The following is a 16,230-nucleotide window of genomic DNA, read 5'->3' as shown; positions in this document are numbered from 1 at the left end:
GGACTGCAATGACACCAGGTTACATAAAATACTGATGTTCACTTCTCAGCTACAGTCTTTTGTGCAAATAATCTTTCTGTTTGGGTGGTTTAGTATCAAAATAAATTATTGCATTTCTTCAGTTTCACAAGTACCCCTTCAGTTACTGCCAAAAAATAAATTTGGGACTGAAATATATGTATATATATATATATTTATAGATAACATTTGCTATAAATTTCCAGTGTAAGAGTATCTGTGTGAGCTGTGAGATTTATTGTGGTGATTTCTGTTGCAGTGCCTCACAAAACAGTGGAAAACAGTTTGTATTTAAAACACAGGAAAGATGGTGATATTCCTTTTCCTATCAAATTCTTGTCCACTCCACTGGGTGTGCACAACAAGGTCTTGGCAGGGGTGGCTCAGGTGAGAAACTCCTGGAGCTTCCTCGTTCCTGACAGAGCCAAGAGGGACCTGAGCCCATCAGCAGCACTGAATGACTTTGGGATAACAGGAATAAGAAAGGGAAAATGCAGCTCCCAACAGCAGCTGGAGCTGTTCAGACTTCAGGCCCAAAGCATGAACAACGTGAGAAGAGGAGGACGGGCAAGCAAGCAAGGAGGATGAAACTTCATAATCTGAAGCTATTAATTGGACAGTTAACTCCTATATGCAAATGGACTAAAACTTATAAAAATGTGAGATCTTGTGACCAAATCCTCTTTTTCTCCCATCTTGGAGCCATCTGTGCAGAGCCAGGACTGTGGGTCCAATCCTGCCAGGGTGTGGCCTTTGAAGGCACTTCAGTAAATACCCACTTTATTCCTCTGAACTCCATCTAGCCTCTGTTCCAGCTCCTTGAGGCATCAGAACACATCCTGGAGGCAGCATGGAGCAGGCAAAGCACTTACAGCAGGCTGGGTCTGGCTTGGGACCATCCGTAAAGGCTGTGGACATCGTAGTGTCTGGCTGGGGTCCCATCAGGCAGGTAGTGCAGACCTTCCATGCAGGGAGTTTTGTAGATTAATCCTACTGACATGTATCCCAAATCTTGTGCAAAGGGAAGAAACATATTTATTATTATTAATATTCATGTATTAATCATTTGAGTTACTTTTTCCTAATTTTCATAATCTGTTAGGCATTCAGTCTCTTTTTGCTGTCACTTATTTATTAATAATTATAAAAATAGCATTTTCAAAATGGAATATCTCCAGTATTCCTATGCAGGTATCTGAGCCTGTGAATGTTTTAATAGTTCAGTTACAGATGCTCTTACTACAGAGGCTCAAAGAATAAACAGAGTATATCAGAAAATATTTCAAATCTTTTTGAAGACTGCCAGACTAATGACATAAACAGAAAACCAGATGTGGTGGGGGTATGATCTGTGTATCTGAATATTAATTTCCTGGAAATTCCTGAGAAACCACTTGTGAAACCTGAATAAAACAGTAAGCAATGAGAGTATGCTAATAAACCATTAATAAATAATTCCTAATTAGTACTCCTTTACACCAGTACTTCAGGAAAGCAGAGCTAAGAAAGCGAAGCATTTCAAGCCTTTGACTGCTCACATAAATGGCAATGAGAGGAGACACATGCATATTTTCTAAATATTTAATTAATTGCATTATTCATCTGAGAAAAGTGCAAAAACAGAGAGCTCAATTCTCTGGCATGCCTCAAGCAAAGCACTTAGACACAAAATAGGGACCAAAATCCATATGCAGTGAGGAGCTGGAAAGAACTATTTTTTTTTTTTTTTACAAAGTGCAGCACAGCTCCTGCTGAAATACTGGGGCTTGCAGTGTGCCCACAATCTCAGGAATAAAGGGCCACGTTCAGTGAGGATCTGTGGGTTTATAAATCCATCTTTATTTCAGCTTTTATACCCAAATAGCAGATAAGAATTTATGTAGGAACTAGAAAAACCTAAAACTCTTGTAAGGAGGAATCAGACTTACGAGGCATGTAGGGGGGATAATTTAGGAGCTCGTTCCTACAGCCACCCATGGCGCCATTCATAAAAGCTGCTGGTTCATTCATGTCCTAAAAACACAGAGTAAAACCCCTTAGTTGGCTACAGAACACCATAAATGCTGAATTACACACAAGCAGCGTTGCAGGGTTCCTCAGGAGCCTCAGCTGGAAATCCCATGTTCCATAAAGGGGCTTCCATAAAAAGGCAGGAAAAGGACTTTCCATGAGGGCATGGAGTGACAGGAAAAGGGAGATGGTTTTGAGCTGAAGGAGGGAGAGATTAGGTGGGGTATTGGGAAGGAGTTGTTCCCTGGGAGGGTGGGCAGGAGAAGCTGTGGCTGCCCCTGGATCCCTGGAAGTGCCCAAGGCCAGGCTGGACATTGGGCTTGGAGCAGCCTGGGATGGTGGAAGGTGTCCCTGCCCACGGCAGGGAGCGGGAATAGAAGATTTTTAAGATCTCTTCCAACCCAGACTATTCTGTAATTCAGCAATTCTTTGTTTCAAGGGAACAACCTCCAAGATCATCAAGTCCAACATTTCCTTAATGGGAATTGAACACTGGATACTTCTGCCAGAGCAGTGCAGATACTGGGAATCAGGAACTGGGGCCCTCTCCACCAGTGTGGGGCAGAGAAAAACAACCCAGAAATCAGATGCATTTCCTCACTTACAGTCCACAGCCCATCAAACTTGAGGCTTTTTGAGGGGTCGGGATTGTTGTAGACCTCCAGGATTTCCCTCTTGTACCACTCCAGTGTGGAATTGCGGAAGAAGTCTGGGAAAGCACAATGGGATACGTAGTTCTGTAAAAACAGAAGGAAAACAAGACAGATGAGGGGACTGAAGGCATTCCATAGTTAAAAGTCTGGAATTAAAAAAAAAATAATTAAAAGATGACAAAAAATAATTGCTTGTTCGCTAAGTTTTTTGGCTTTTAGGAAGGCTCAACCGGTTTCTGCACTTTATTCCTGCCATGAGATTTATCAATGATTTTGCTGCTATTTTAACTGATTAATGTCTATATTTGAGTCCAGAACCAAACCATGTATTTACCTCTACTTGGTCTTCATGAGGCAGTGACTCATTGATTTGGACATTGGGAAGAAACGACCAGACCTAACGGGACAAAGAATATTTTAAATAATCAAGCGACACTAAACACAAACTGAGCTTCAACAACACAAAGTTAAATACTCATCCCTGGACAGTACCTTGGAATACAAAATTTCTTTGGTATCAGGCCATTGTACAAAGATATTATCGGCCACACCTCTGGTGAAGGCAGGATAATCTGTTTCATTCCCAGAAATGGCTGGATCCTACAAACAGAAACACTTTTACCCTTAGGCTGAAAACTCACATTGAATATCTTCTTCATTTTGTCATGCTGTATTGGAATTTAAAAACAATATTCCAGACTGACCAGGATAATGATAAATCTCATTCCTTCTGCTTTGATTTTGTTGATCAGAGCCGGTAACCCAGCAAAACGTGGGGAAAGGGTGAAGTCCAGGTTCCTTTCCATGTAGTCAATATCTACATATTGGACATCCTGAAATTAAAAAAACAAACAATTAGTTTTAAATTATTTTCTCCTCTTTTTTTCCAAATATTGAAAATTGGCCAAAATAAGTAAAATATGGAACTTTTGATGTGTAAAATTGGCAGCAGTGGTAGCTTAATGCTGCAGTTGTTAATGAATATTACACAAACTATGAGCAAAATAAACCTTTCACTGCTGCGTCTAAATTGAGGGGAGAAATTGATACAAAATACAGAAAAAAATTGATTTGTCCATATGTATGTACACAGAAACTGCACCTATATTTCCATAGCTATAAGGAGACAGCAGGAATAGCTGTTCTCTATTGAAACATTGATATTATTAAATTTAAAACGAATCCACATTCAATTTATAGCATAATTTTGTTAGGTCTAGGTGCTATTCCTACTACCCCAACAACAACCTGGGCCAAATCACAGCTGACTTGACACAGAGCATTATGGCAATGAAATTATGCTGCTTCATTTTTCTCCCTGCTGGTTTTTCCTCAATCACTGCTCCTTCCTGGCATTCTTTGGTGTGAATAATTAAGAAAATTAAACAGCTTTTAGCGCAGCCCGGAGTCTGTGGCACAAAACCTGCTCTTCTCTACCGCAGCGGGGGTGTTTTTGGTGGGTTACTGCTTTAGTGTTTAAATGGATTTAGTCAGTGCTACGAAGCCAAAAGCTCAAATGTTATTTGCTCCCAACGTACGTGGGGAATCTGAGCCGCCTTCATTTCCTCCACGAGCTGGGCGACCTCCGAGTCGTTGGCGTAGCCGTAGCGGCACAGCTGGAACCCCAGGGACCAGTAGGGTGGCATGACTGGGCGCCCAATCAGCTGAAAAGAGGAAAGGATGCTGGTGGTGAGGAGGGGGAAGAGAAACCAACCCGGCCCACCAAAGCCCAGCAGCAGTTGGGCTCCTACCTCGGTGTATTCCTGAACCACGAGCTCGGGGGTGGGGCCCAGAACCATGTAGAAGTCGAGGATTCCTCCGATGGTGCGATAGGTCAGGGCAGGGGTGGGCTGGAAGGTCACATCTGGAAGTGGAGGGAAGGAAGTGAGAAAAGGGGGCCTGGATTTGCCACCAGTGCAAAAACGCTGAGTGCAAAAATGGAGCACGCGGAGGAGGACGGAGAGAAACAATTTACAAGGGTCTGGAGGGACCAGACAAGGGGGGATGGCTTCCAGCTGACAGAGAGGAGGCTTAGGTGGGATACTGGGAAGAATTGTTCTCTGTGAGGGGGGTGAGGCCCTGAGGCTGCCCAGAGCAGCTGGGGCTGCCCCTGGATCCCTGGCAGTGCCCAAGGCAAGGCTGGACAGGGCTTGGAGCACCTGGGACAGTGGAAGGTGTCCCTGCAGGGGGATGGAACAGGATGAGCTTTAATGTCCCTTCCAACCCAGACCATTCCATGATTTTATGAGAAGAAATGAAGGTTTTCTTACCCATTGCATTGCTGTTAAGCAAGAGAACTCCATGGGCATTGCCATCTTCTTCAAGAGCCATATAAAAGGGATGAAAACCATAGGAATTCAACTTGTACTGCAAATAAAACAAAATAGATTTTACTGTATTTAGTCAATGCTACGAAGCCAACATTGCAAACATTTGTTCATTAACATTTAGTAATAAATTTAATAGAATGTGAGACAATTGCCAAACATGGCAAGCAAACTTTAAATTTAATCCCCTAAACCCTACCTAACCACAAAACAGACCTGCAGAAGGTCACGTGGAGCTTCACAATTTGTCAGGCTTGTCAAGACTGCTCAGGCAGGAAGGAAAGCCAAGGTATTATTGCATTTAAATTTCACTAATGAGAAGGTGCTTCCTCGGGACAAAACTTCCCTTCTTTGCAAACAGAACCAGGTGTCTGCGTGCTCAGGAGGTGCTGGTGACATTATATTTAATTTTCTCAACATGTGTTCCAGACTGAACTGGAAGTCAGAGCTATAATTAGCTGTTGCTATTTCATTGGCCATTCCCTGATCATTGGAAATTTGCTATCTTGTAGGAAATAAGACAAATAAACAGAGATAAGATTTCTGCTTTACCTGTGCAAGTACTAAATTAATCCCCAAGCAACAGGAATTGTTCTGACTCACGTCTAATTTTCAAAACAATAAGCAGAGAAGAATAAAAAAAAGGAGGAACATGCTGCTACTCCTAAGCCATCTGTCATCTTCCAACATCTGACTGAGGGCCTGAGCTTCTCACATTGTTCCTGCAGGTCCCAAATAATGGGTTTACAAATGACTTTGCCATGCAGACACCACCTAAATTGCAAACTGTGATAAATATGCTCAGAGCCAATGCCCAACACCAGCAGACATCCACTGGATTTTACAGTCATGCCGAACAGTTCTGCACTCCTTGGCTCAGAAATCACATTTTCTTCTTCTTTGCCCACTTACAGTTGGAGGCTGGTCCCTGGTGAACAATCCCCAGGTGTTCCAGTTCATGTTGTGTCGGAAGGTGGGGTGCTCCGTCTCTCCGAACCCGTAGATGTACTGGGATGGCAGGCGGGTGGAAATCTGGATGAACATGTCACTGAAGGTGAAGGTGGGCAGGCCTGAATTCCAGCTGAAGTGGGAAGAGGAAAGGGAGAATTAGAATAGAGCGTCCTCGGGGCTGTGTGTCTGGCAAACAATTCCTTTTGAGCCACTCTTTTTCTCTGGAGATCTCACTCTTCAGTAGAAGTGGACTGAAACTGTTGAGGTTATAAAAAAAACCTTAAAGGACATGAAATGGGGGTGTGTAAGAACTGCTGGAGAGTTTAGGGACACCAAATCCTCTGCATCTCTCAGAGAGGAACAGCACACAGGCATCGTGCACAGCAAGTTGTGTCGTATTTTGGAAATTTAGAGAGAAAATGCATTTCAGGAGGACACTGCAATCCTATTTTCCTCCCAGACAGAGCACTGGAGCCACTTGGAATATAGTAAACAAAGTGCTTTTTACAGCTCACTGAGCTTTCTGTGCAGATTGCACCGGAAGGTCACATTTATCATAAATCAACACCTTTCCAGTTAGAAATCAAACTGCAGCCTGGTGGGCTCTGGCAGAGAATTTCATTGCTCCAGGAGCTTCAATTGCAGGTTGAACTATTATTCTCCTTGGCAAAGGGAACTCAACTCACAATTAAGTTTTGAGTACTTTAAAAAACTAAATAAAATTGGTTTTTTGAATGAAAAAACTGAACACACTCAACTGTTCTCTGTTTTCTAACTCTGACTTCATCAAGGACAAATGAAGCTCCTGTCAGACTCATCTGTTGTGTTACCAAAACCCATCTCGAGTTAGTTGGGACACCACTTCCTTCTATTTTTTTCCCTAACCTGTGGAAACTGGGAATATTTCTGTGTCTGCTCTGGGGTGCCCTGACCCCCAGGGCAGCTCTGACTCTAACCCTCATTCATGGAGAAAATTTCCCAGACTTCAAGAGAGACTGGAATCCACAAAAGTGTGCAATAGATTATAGAGAGCAGTGTGGGTGTGTCACTGGGTGAGAAATTGAGGGTTTGGGATTTTTAGGATGTTATGGATGGAAGCAAGATGGAGGGCACAGGGTGTCATCCTGGGTTTCTTCTTCATGCTGCTGCTTCTTCTTCTTCATGGTTTTGGGGGGCATTTTGTAATTGGGCAGAAAAGTCCCCATGGCAGCTCTGTGGGATCAGTTATTGGGGTAAAAGGGAAATAATCCAGTTATCAGTTCTTAATTGGATAGTTTAGTCTTAAAAGACCATGTAACAAGAGATTGTTGGCCACTTTGTGCCTTCTGATGAAAAGCTGCAGAACTCACAGCAGTGAGACTGTTTTACTGATAAGAAATAATAAACACTTGAGTGTGAACATGAAATAACATCTCAAGTGCCTTCAGTCCAGACCCAGAAAAACCCACAACTGGTACCCCCACACTGACCATTCCCCAAAACTGACCCAAATGGCCAATCCTTAATGAGCTGTGGTCAGGCCAATCCTAAATGAGTGCTGTAGTCCCCTAAGGAATATTTTAGGAACCGCAGAGAATCCTTTTGCCTCCCGGAAACTTGGGGAGCGCAAAGGAACAGCCTTCAGAGCCGCCAGTGCTCCTCACTCCAGCACGTGCACAGAGAGAGGGTTTGGCATGAAAAAGGCCACCAAAAAGGTGTGGCACAGAATGCCAAAGGGTGGCAGTGGCTTACATGACCGTCCCCGTGCTCCGGCGGCGCACTTGGATCCCGAAGGGATTGATCTGGACCGAGACGTCGTAGAGCCGCTCCTGGCTGGAGCTCGAGGGGGAGCTGGGCAGGTTCAGGGGCACGGGCACCTCGTACCGTGGGTTTGCATAATCATAGATCTGTGAAGAGAAAGTCAGTTTATTTAAGCAAGTCAGTTGTTTGAAATCTGAATCTGATCTAGATTTTTAAACACCTGCTGTGGTATTTTCATTTAAATGCACGGTCTTGAGCCATTTCTTCACAGGATTTTGTTGGGGGCAAAAGTATCCCAACCAATCAAACTTAAAGATTTGTTTTGGATCATGAATGGCTCATCTAATTATCTACATGAATTTAAAGTATGTACTTATATTTAGAATATAGATGTATATACTTTGGTGTATATACTTTGTACATAGGTGTCTATACTTTGCAAGTGTGATAAAATATTTTCTAGTTCTTCTTTTACTCGACTTTTAAGATTCTTTTTCAGGTTTTCTGTGTTTTGAAAGCTGATATAAGTTAGTTTTTGATGTCTGACCGCTTAGATCAAGACTGTTAAACACAGGGCAATAAATTACAGCTAAACAACTGTGGACAATTTTAGATGGACAATTTTAGAATAGAAGTGCAATGGTGGATGTAAAAATAAACTGTTGAGTCATGAGAGCACCTACAGATAAATTTACCTGCAGATTTACAAAATACTTTCAGTTTCAAAGTTCCTGTTTGACATGACACACATACACTGGCATTACACCTTTGATTCATGTAATTTCTTTGTAAAATTGAGTGCTAGGATTCTAGGACAAAAAAAAAGATGCAAGCTAAGAGCAATAATAATTCCTTAGAAGGAGAAGCAAATTTACACAAGGCTGCTTCTGTCAGTGAAATATAAATCCGGCCATAAAAAGCTCTCTGAATTTCCATCAATAAAACATTTGAGGAATTCTGGGCTGGCTTTACCTTAAACTGCAGCATGTTGTTGAGATGATATTTCACCTCCAGGCGCAGGGTGCTGATGGGGGCAGTGTAAGCCTCGTTAGCCCTGGCCCTGGAGTCATCGAAGCCAAGGGTGGCCACAATTCCAGTGGAGGAATATTCAATGTTCTGTACCAGGTAAGGATTGCTGGAGGTGTAGTAGCAGGCAGGAACGTCTGGGTTTGATGTCTCCTGGTGCAAACAGAGAGGAGTTCCAGGTTAGCAAAGCAGCTGGGTTTTTTATTGGAATTCTGTTTTTATCAGATCTGTGTTAAATGGGGAATTGGGGGGAAAATTAATGGAATCCTGGAAAAAGAAATAATACACCATAATCTCTAGGCTGGCTCAGGTGTGATGAAGCCATCCAGTGAAGGCTGTACAAATAGTGCAGTCAGGAAACTGAATCCTCCTGCAGTTAAGGAGGATTTAATTTCCCCATCTCTGTGATCTTCAGATCAATCCCTCAACATGGTTTAATCGTGGCTTGTGGGAATTCCTAAACTTTGTCCCTTTTAATCCCATTTCTCTCTGGCCACCTTCAAGGAGATGTGCCCAAAACCCATTTCATACTCAGGCAGCATCAGAGCAGATCTTTCACTGCCTTTATTCACACAAATTATCCTTAATATATCCAGTGAAAATTACATCCTACTCATCTGAGATCTCCTGACATTTCCAAATGTCCAAAATGACAAAAAATCCTTTTGGTAGTGCAACAAAACCAGAGCAGCTCATCAACTGCTCCAGCAGGTGCTGGTGCAGGAGCAGCCAGCACTGAATTTTGGATTTCATTCCTATAGAAAGGCCCAAAATGGGAATTTTAGGTTTAGAAGAACAGACAATAATTTAGCTGGAGACACCCTCTGAAGTTCAGCTCTGCCATGTTGCTCCCACATGTTTATTAATAATTAATAATATTTATAAATAAAACCACGTGTTAAAGAACTTCATGTTAAAGTAGCCCCTTGATGCAGATATAAAAAAGTTTACAAATGAATCAAGATTTTTGTGGAATTCAAGGATTTCCTGTCAGACTGAGATCCAGAGGAATTAATTTGACTTAAAATGTCCCTGGGTGACACAAAAGTGACACAAAAGGGGCTGAGCCTTGCAGGCCATGGTGCCACTGAGGCAGAAGGGGCAGCTGAATATCCTCTTCTGCTTTTTCATAACTCTAACATTATTTCTGTTAATCTTTCAAAAAATATCTCATTTTTCCTCAACTCCTGATACAATGGGGTAGAATTTAGGTGGTTGTCAGCTACTGAGGTAAATAAAATCCATCAGTACAGTCCAGCTGAGGCCCATTTTATTTAAACCTGACAAATCTCCCCAACCACTTTTACTCTGTTACATCCACAAAGGAAATCCTTTTATTCTGGATTATTTATTTCTTTTTGTCTTCATTGTTTTAGAGAAATAAGGACTTACTTCCCAGGAACAGCCCAGTTGTTGACATTTTTCTTTAGTTGCGTTAGGGCTGGGATGACAATCAAATCTTTCATTAACATTTGCAGTTAGAGTCCATCTGATTGTGTAAGATTTTCCCAGTTCAAGCTGAAGTCCTTTTATAACAGCAACCTTATAAATATGAAACAATAACCAGTTATCAAATGGCACATCCCATCCAGCTTTCCTTCAGTCAGAGGAGGTGCTGGTCCTTAAGAATAATAGAGTTAAAAACTGAAAATTCACAAAACTGATTCTGTAAGATTTGATAAAGTCTCACTTTTACAAAGACACACAACTGGTATTTTTACAGACAAAATCTGAAGAATTAAGACTCTAAGAATATGGAGTTAATGCCACAGCTTCCTTGGAAGCAAACAGGAATAAATACATGAAATAAGCTGTCTGCAGCACTGCAAGCATAACTTAGATGCACTTTTATGCAGCAGAGTTGAATGCAATTGTGGTTTTATTCTGTAATAAAATTCACATTGTATTTCACTGAAACAACATTGGCACTGAGTACTGTCCTTTGCAATATATAAAATAAAGTTGATGCAATTTTAAACATGTTTACTTTCCATTTCCCTGTTATTGCTTTACCTTTGTGGCAGGATCATAGGTGGTATCAGGAGTATAACCCTGCACAGCATTGTTCTGAGACACAGAAACTGATGCTATTTCCTGGGACAATCCCAATATCTTGATTTCCTCAAATTTCAGGTTGTTTGGATCAACATAATTGCTGTGTGTAGCAGTCATTTGTAGAGCATTCTGAAAAATAACACAGTGGTCACATTCTCCTTTTAAAAACCTGCCACAAGTCCTCGTGATTTAACTTTTTTTTTTTCTATGAAGATTTTTATATTGTAGCATAAATAAACCAGTATCTTTTCCCACCCATATTAATTATTGCTCTGCTAGTTGTTATCACAAAAAAGCTTTTCTGCCATGTACAAACTAATCTTCAGAGTTGTGTTTCAGCTTTGTTTCCTTGCTTGGGAAGTAAAGAAAGGCTGGGGTTGGTCTGTGGCAGGGCAGATGAACTCCAGACTTGCTGGGTTCCAACATCCAAAGGTGCTCAGGTCTCCTGATATGAAAGTACCCCTTGCCATGAGTTATTTTTTAGATGAAGAGTCCAAGCAGAGGAAGTGCACCATGGCTGTGACACGTGTGTGGAACTTCCTTATTGCCCTCCCTGGGAAGGCTGAGGTTAATTGTTAATTCAAATGTCATCACAGCCAAGTCATGACTTGGCTGCTGGGGTTTCAAACTCCAACAGCAACTGGGGTGTCTTATCTACAAATGATTCTTTGATTAGTTATGATTCAAAAAAATTACTAATTCCTGTGCTCCACTCGTGTTCCTCTGCATTCTCTCAGATTGTGCTCTTTCATCAGGAATACCTTTACCCGATATTAATGTCATTATTTTTATCACTGTACAAATAACATGTTACCATGCTGCTGGCAATCCTTGATTGGGGATAGTTCCTGTCAATATTAGATAGAAACACTATCAGGACTCCACCCTGACCTCCATGAACCCTGCAAAGGCACTTTCACCTTGGAATAACACAATAAAACTTAATCCCAGTGCAGTTTCTGGGGGTTCAGGCAAGGTGGGGGTCTCCCTCACTCTTTGGACACATTCTGCTATATTTTCACAGAATATAAATATATCTATTTTTTACACTGTCACTGTTTTGAGAATCACAAGCACTCCATGCTTCTCCTTTTTGACTCTGTTTTAAAAGCCTCTTGTGCTTTAGAGTTCTCTTGTTCAGTGAATATTGCTGCTGAGTTTATTACGTGGAAGGAAATAGGAGTTATTTAGATATTTCTATTAACTAGGAGAAAAAACACAACAGATTTCACCCAGTTAAATGGAGTATTTTGAGCATGATTCCTCTGGGCTTTGGCAAATGTTTTGTTTTCCAGCAAATCTTACAGGAGAATAAAGAGAGAAAAGAATGCTCTTAAAAGATGCTGGATAAAAATCAGAAATTAAAATCAAATACTTACGTTGGAAACTTTGAACTCATAGTAAATGTAGGCTTTGTTGTCAATTGTACCTAAAAGGTAAAAAAAGAAGTTACAGCTGGAGTGCAGGAAAGAATAAAATTAAAGTAGGGCTGTGCCACTGCTAGAGACCAATTAACTGTTAATTATCAGGACTGCATTCAAAGCTGCACATGTTTCTTTGAGGAACTGAAATATCCCTTTTTCCTTTGGCCAGTCTCCCAGGAGACCTAATTTTTTCCACAAAAATTCATTGAAAGCAGCTCTTCTAAAATGTAGTGGGTTTTTTTTTATTCTATTGTTATTCTTAGTTTGTCTTAAATATAAAAGTTTTGGTCAAAGCTAATCCTTTAACATAACCTAAATAAGGATTCTTCATACAAAAATAATGGTGATGATGATGATATTAATAATGAGAAATGCCATGGAACCATAAGAGAGGAAATAACTCATGACCAGGAAGAAGAAATACAAAGTGTGATCAAAGTGACTTTTTTTTTCTACATAAGAAAACACAAATCCTGCCACCACAAGCAAATGGCAAATGGTTCCCCTATAAAAGTGCAACCTGTGAGTTTTGGGCAGGCCATGAAGTGATGAAATGTTTTATTGCTTTGTTTGGCAGCAGGGAGGGCAGTGATGGCTTTGTTATTTCAGGCCAGAGGAGCACATGGAGCTGTCACCCCCTGCACAGCAGCCACCCAAGGCCTGCTGGATTTATGGCAGCAATAATCAGCTGAAGCACTGCTCTATTTCTTAAAAGCAGCCCCAGCTTTCACTAAATTCCAAAAAGCAGAGGCTGGGGAGTTTTCCTGGGAGATACAGTTGGCACAGGCCACAAGGAAAAGGAGTTGTACAAGCGGAATGTACAAAGTTTTCCAATATTGGTGTTCAGATACCTCCCTGGATGGGCAGTGGTTTGCCTAAATCCCATGGGAAAATCCCACCCTGTCCCCTCCTGACAATCTAAAGATTTCTGCTGAAAACCAGAGGTTTGACCTCAGATAGAGCCTTGTGTCTTTTTTCTGTACTTCTGTCGAATTAAATCGTGACTTCAAGCTTACATTAATAATAGCCACAGTTTTCTGCTTCAGAGTGATGAAAACCATTTGATTTGTGGGCGAGTAGCAGCAGTGTGTTGCAAGGCCTTCTTTTCCAGCAGGAACGTCGAAATCTGAGCACATCAGATCTTTGTTAACCACATCTATTTCACTGCTGGTGGCTGCTCACCTGTAGATTCTCCATCATCCCAGAACAAATCCCCAGAAGCTTCACTGTTGACATCCAGGGCAATGATCAGTCCCATCGGATTCGTGCGGCTGTGGAAAGAGAGATTTATGTGTGCAACAAACATCTGAACACTCTCAGTGCATCCTCCATCTTCATGCAAGAGTGAAACACCCAACAGGGTCACAATCCTTGGAGAACCACCCCAATTAAGTTTAATTCTTGGTTTCCTTTAATTTTCATGCAAATGGATTAAAGTGCCTGGTGAATTTACAAATTTCTATGCAAATAATTCATCACTAAAGGTGTGGAAGCGAGGTTTGGCTCACAGCTATTCCCACTTTTCAAGGTGAAAATCCTAAATACAACTGGCTGCTGTTATTCGTAGCCTAGAAGTCCCCAGCCCTGTTATGGGGAAAAAAAAAATGTTGAAAGTGTTGCATTTGGGATCCTACCTTGTCACTGTGGTGGTGTTTGGTTTCTGAGTAGGGAAAATGTATCCTCCTCTCAGGTGCAGCCCTATTTTGTCTCCTGGGGTTGGTATATTGTGCCACACTTTCTTCAGTTGCATTGGTTCACCCTGATGGACAGAGATTGAAAAGAGAGCAGGAATTTTGTATTACACACTGCTGGGAGTGTTTTCTTAAAGTCCTGAGTTTCATCAAATTGATGCTTATTAAAAAAGCTTAAGTTATGTAATTATCTATGAGCTACTGGGCATGTAAAATAAAATAATTGCATATCACTCTGATTTAATGTCACGATCTGAGCCCTGTCTTGAGGTGCCAGTTCTCGGGTTTATCCCACCACCCTTCATCCCTTGTCTCCCAAGTAACCCCAAAGTCAGGTCTCTGTCCCCAAAGCAGGGCTGACAATCCTATTCCATCCCATTCCCATCTAGAAAATGATGTAACATCCCATAATATCCCTGCATTTCCTCACCGTGTCATACTCGTACCACTCTGCCTCAGGAAAGTACACACGAGTGGACTCCACGCCCTAAAAGGGAATAAAGAAACAACTTTCATATTTCAACTTAGTCAGATAAACTGCATTTTCCAATAAAGCTGGAGTTCACTGTGAGAAGAAAATCACTGACATTCCTGCACTTTGCTGTTTCCTGGTGTTTAGGATGGAGTGCAGACAGGGGGAAGGGCAATCCAAGCAGATTTCTGCAAAGCTGCTGGGCTGTAACTGAACTGCTGCTCTGCAAAGTGGCAGCTCCTTGAAAGCCACCCAGAGCCACAGTGCTTCAAACCCAGTGAACCAGATCCTATCCTATCTCTATCCTCTTTATTTCCATTTGTTGTGGGGCTGGCACCCTCCAGATTCTTGCTTTCCCTTTCTGTCTTTAACAAATGTTTTATGTTTCTCCACGGCAAACGTGTTGCTGGCAGGACAAATCATTATTTACAAGATTCTGCCACAGAATAAGCCACAACCTTTTTGTTTTCTCGTTGTACCACAGAAAAGCTGAAATGCAGCAAGAGGAGCTGACTCCAAAGGAAATTCAGAGATGATGTAAAAACGAGGTAAAGCAGAATATCAGACCAGATATCCCCGACTCCATAGAAGGCTGGAAAACAGGAGTAGGATTTAACTGCAAGATTTTCTGTTTCAGCAGGGGTAGAAATGTGCTGTGGGCTCTCTCACTGGAATCAATGAATGAAGGAGAGGGAGCTGGGGACTCAACATGGCCCATGGCCACCAGACAGATCCCGAACCAGCCAAACCTACCGGCTCAAGAGCAGGGGAAATCAGCAGCCCAGGGCCCCACAGGAACTGCCTGTCGATGTCCCATGTTATTTCATCAGAGTAGAACCTGAATAAATGGGAAGGACAGAGCAGAAATTGGGTTATTTTGTGATTTATATCAGCAGCAACCCCAAGGTTTCAGGGTACTGGTTGTTTTCAGTCATGACTAAAGGATGCCATATAAAAATCACCTCCTGATTTGGCCAAAATGGGGTTTCACCAACTGGGAAGTCACCTACAGAGACCCCAGTGTGCATTTTCACAGGACAGAGGTTTAGAAAGTCCCCTAGCAGGATGAAATGAGTCAGATTTCCCTCTTGGTTATAAATTCCCAGACTCACTCGTGGAGCAGAGGCCTCACAACCGTGTCGCCCTGGGTGTGAGCTTTGTAGTGCAGCGTGTACAGGTAGGGCAGCAAGGTGTAGCGAATGTTCAGGTAATGCTTGGAGCTGTTCACCAGCAAGGAGTTGGGTCCAAACACAGCTGGATCTTGATGCTGGAAACAAACATCCACTGTTTTTATTGCCAGGCTTTCAGAAAAGCTTTCCCAGAAGCTGTTTCAGAGGGGCTGGGGTTCCGTGGGGCAGCTCTGCACTGGGTTCTCCTTTCTGGTGCTGTGACCTGGTGTCCTGTCCCTCCGGGCTGTTTGCACTGCCCATCCCTCCTTGTCCACCAGGGTTATTCCAGGATTCATCCTGGCATTCAGGTCTGGTGGCTCACACAGACCTCGGCGTTCCTTGGTGGTAGGAGCAACCAATGCTCATAAAACTGTTGCCAAACCACTGCATTCTGAATTAACCCTTGTGAAACCCAGCCTCCCCCATCTATAATTTCATAAAGACTGCTCAAGGTGCTGTTTTCAAGCTGGCCAGTGATAGGGAGGATTAGAAGTGGTATTAAAGGAATTGTGGTCGTGTAACAAAAGCAGCTTTGAACAGAAAGCACAACTTACTATCTCAAATTCACCGTTGTGGTTCCTGGAAAATGGGTAAAATGCTCCCACTTGCATCCATCGCCTGCAAAGTTCTTCTGTGGTGTCTCCAGTGAAACCACAAATATCTGCTCCAACCTTTAAAAAAAAATAAAAATAAA

General features: G+C 42.1%; 1 protein-coding gene across 1 annotated transcript in view; it reads right to left on the bottom strand.

The window, feature by feature from the left end:
• The window catches only part of SI (sucrase-isomaltase), a 45,646-nt gene that overhangs the window by 11,343 nt on the left and 18,073 nt on the right, over positions 1 to 16,230 (bottom strand). Inside the window, exons 17-37 of the mRNA XM_059855833.1 lie at positions 16,091 to 16,207; positions 15,480 to 15,634; positions 15,121 to 15,205; positions 14,326 to 14,382; positions 13,839 to 13,963; positions 13,387 to 13,475; positions 12,160 to 12,209; positions 10,739 to 10,909; positions 10,118 to 10,267; positions 8,672 to 8,878; positions 7,691 to 7,845; positions 5,921 to 6,089; positions 4,952 to 5,048; positions 4,433 to 4,545; positions 4,220 to 4,345; positions 3,386 to 3,514; positions 3,174 to 3,281; positions 3,016 to 3,078; positions 2,634 to 2,765; positions 1,947 to 2,031; positions 891 to 1,029 (exon numbers count right to left, since the gene is read on the bottom strand). Of these exons, the coding sequence (XP_059711816.1) occupies positions 891 to 1,029; positions 1,947 to 2,031; positions 2,634 to 2,765; positions 3,016 to 3,078; positions 3,174 to 3,281; positions 3,386 to 3,514; positions 4,220 to 4,345; positions 4,433 to 4,545; positions 4,952 to 5,048; positions 5,921 to 6,089; positions 7,691 to 7,845; positions 8,672 to 8,878; positions 10,118 to 10,267; positions 10,739 to 10,909; positions 12,160 to 12,209; positions 13,387 to 13,475; positions 13,839 to 13,963; positions 14,326 to 14,382; positions 15,121 to 15,205; positions 15,480 to 15,634; positions 16,091 to 16,207 (2,522 nt within the window). The remainder of the gene's footprint in view (positions 1 to 890; positions 1,030 to 1,946; positions 2,032 to 2,633; positions 2,766 to 3,015; positions 3,079 to 3,173; positions 3,282 to 3,385; positions 3,515 to 4,219; positions 4,346 to 4,432; positions 4,546 to 4,951; positions 5,049 to 5,920; positions 6,090 to 7,690; positions 7,846 to 8,671; positions 8,879 to 10,117; positions 10,268 to 10,738; positions 10,910 to 12,159; positions 12,210 to 13,386; positions 13,476 to 13,838; positions 13,964 to 14,325; positions 14,383 to 15,120; positions 15,206 to 15,479; positions 15,635 to 16,090; positions 16,208 to 16,230) is intronic.

Source organism: Haemorhous mexicanus, chromosome 10 (genome assembly GCF_027477595.1).
Source record: "Haemorhous mexicanus isolate bHaeMex1 chromosome 10, bHaeMex1.pri, whole genome shotgun sequence".
NCBI lineage: Eukaryota > Metazoa > Chordata > Aves > Passeriformes > Fringillidae > Haemorhous > Haemorhous mexicanus.
The sequence above is the reverse complement of the archived record's forward strand: the minus strand, read 5'-3'. Positions and strand labels throughout refer to the sequence as shown.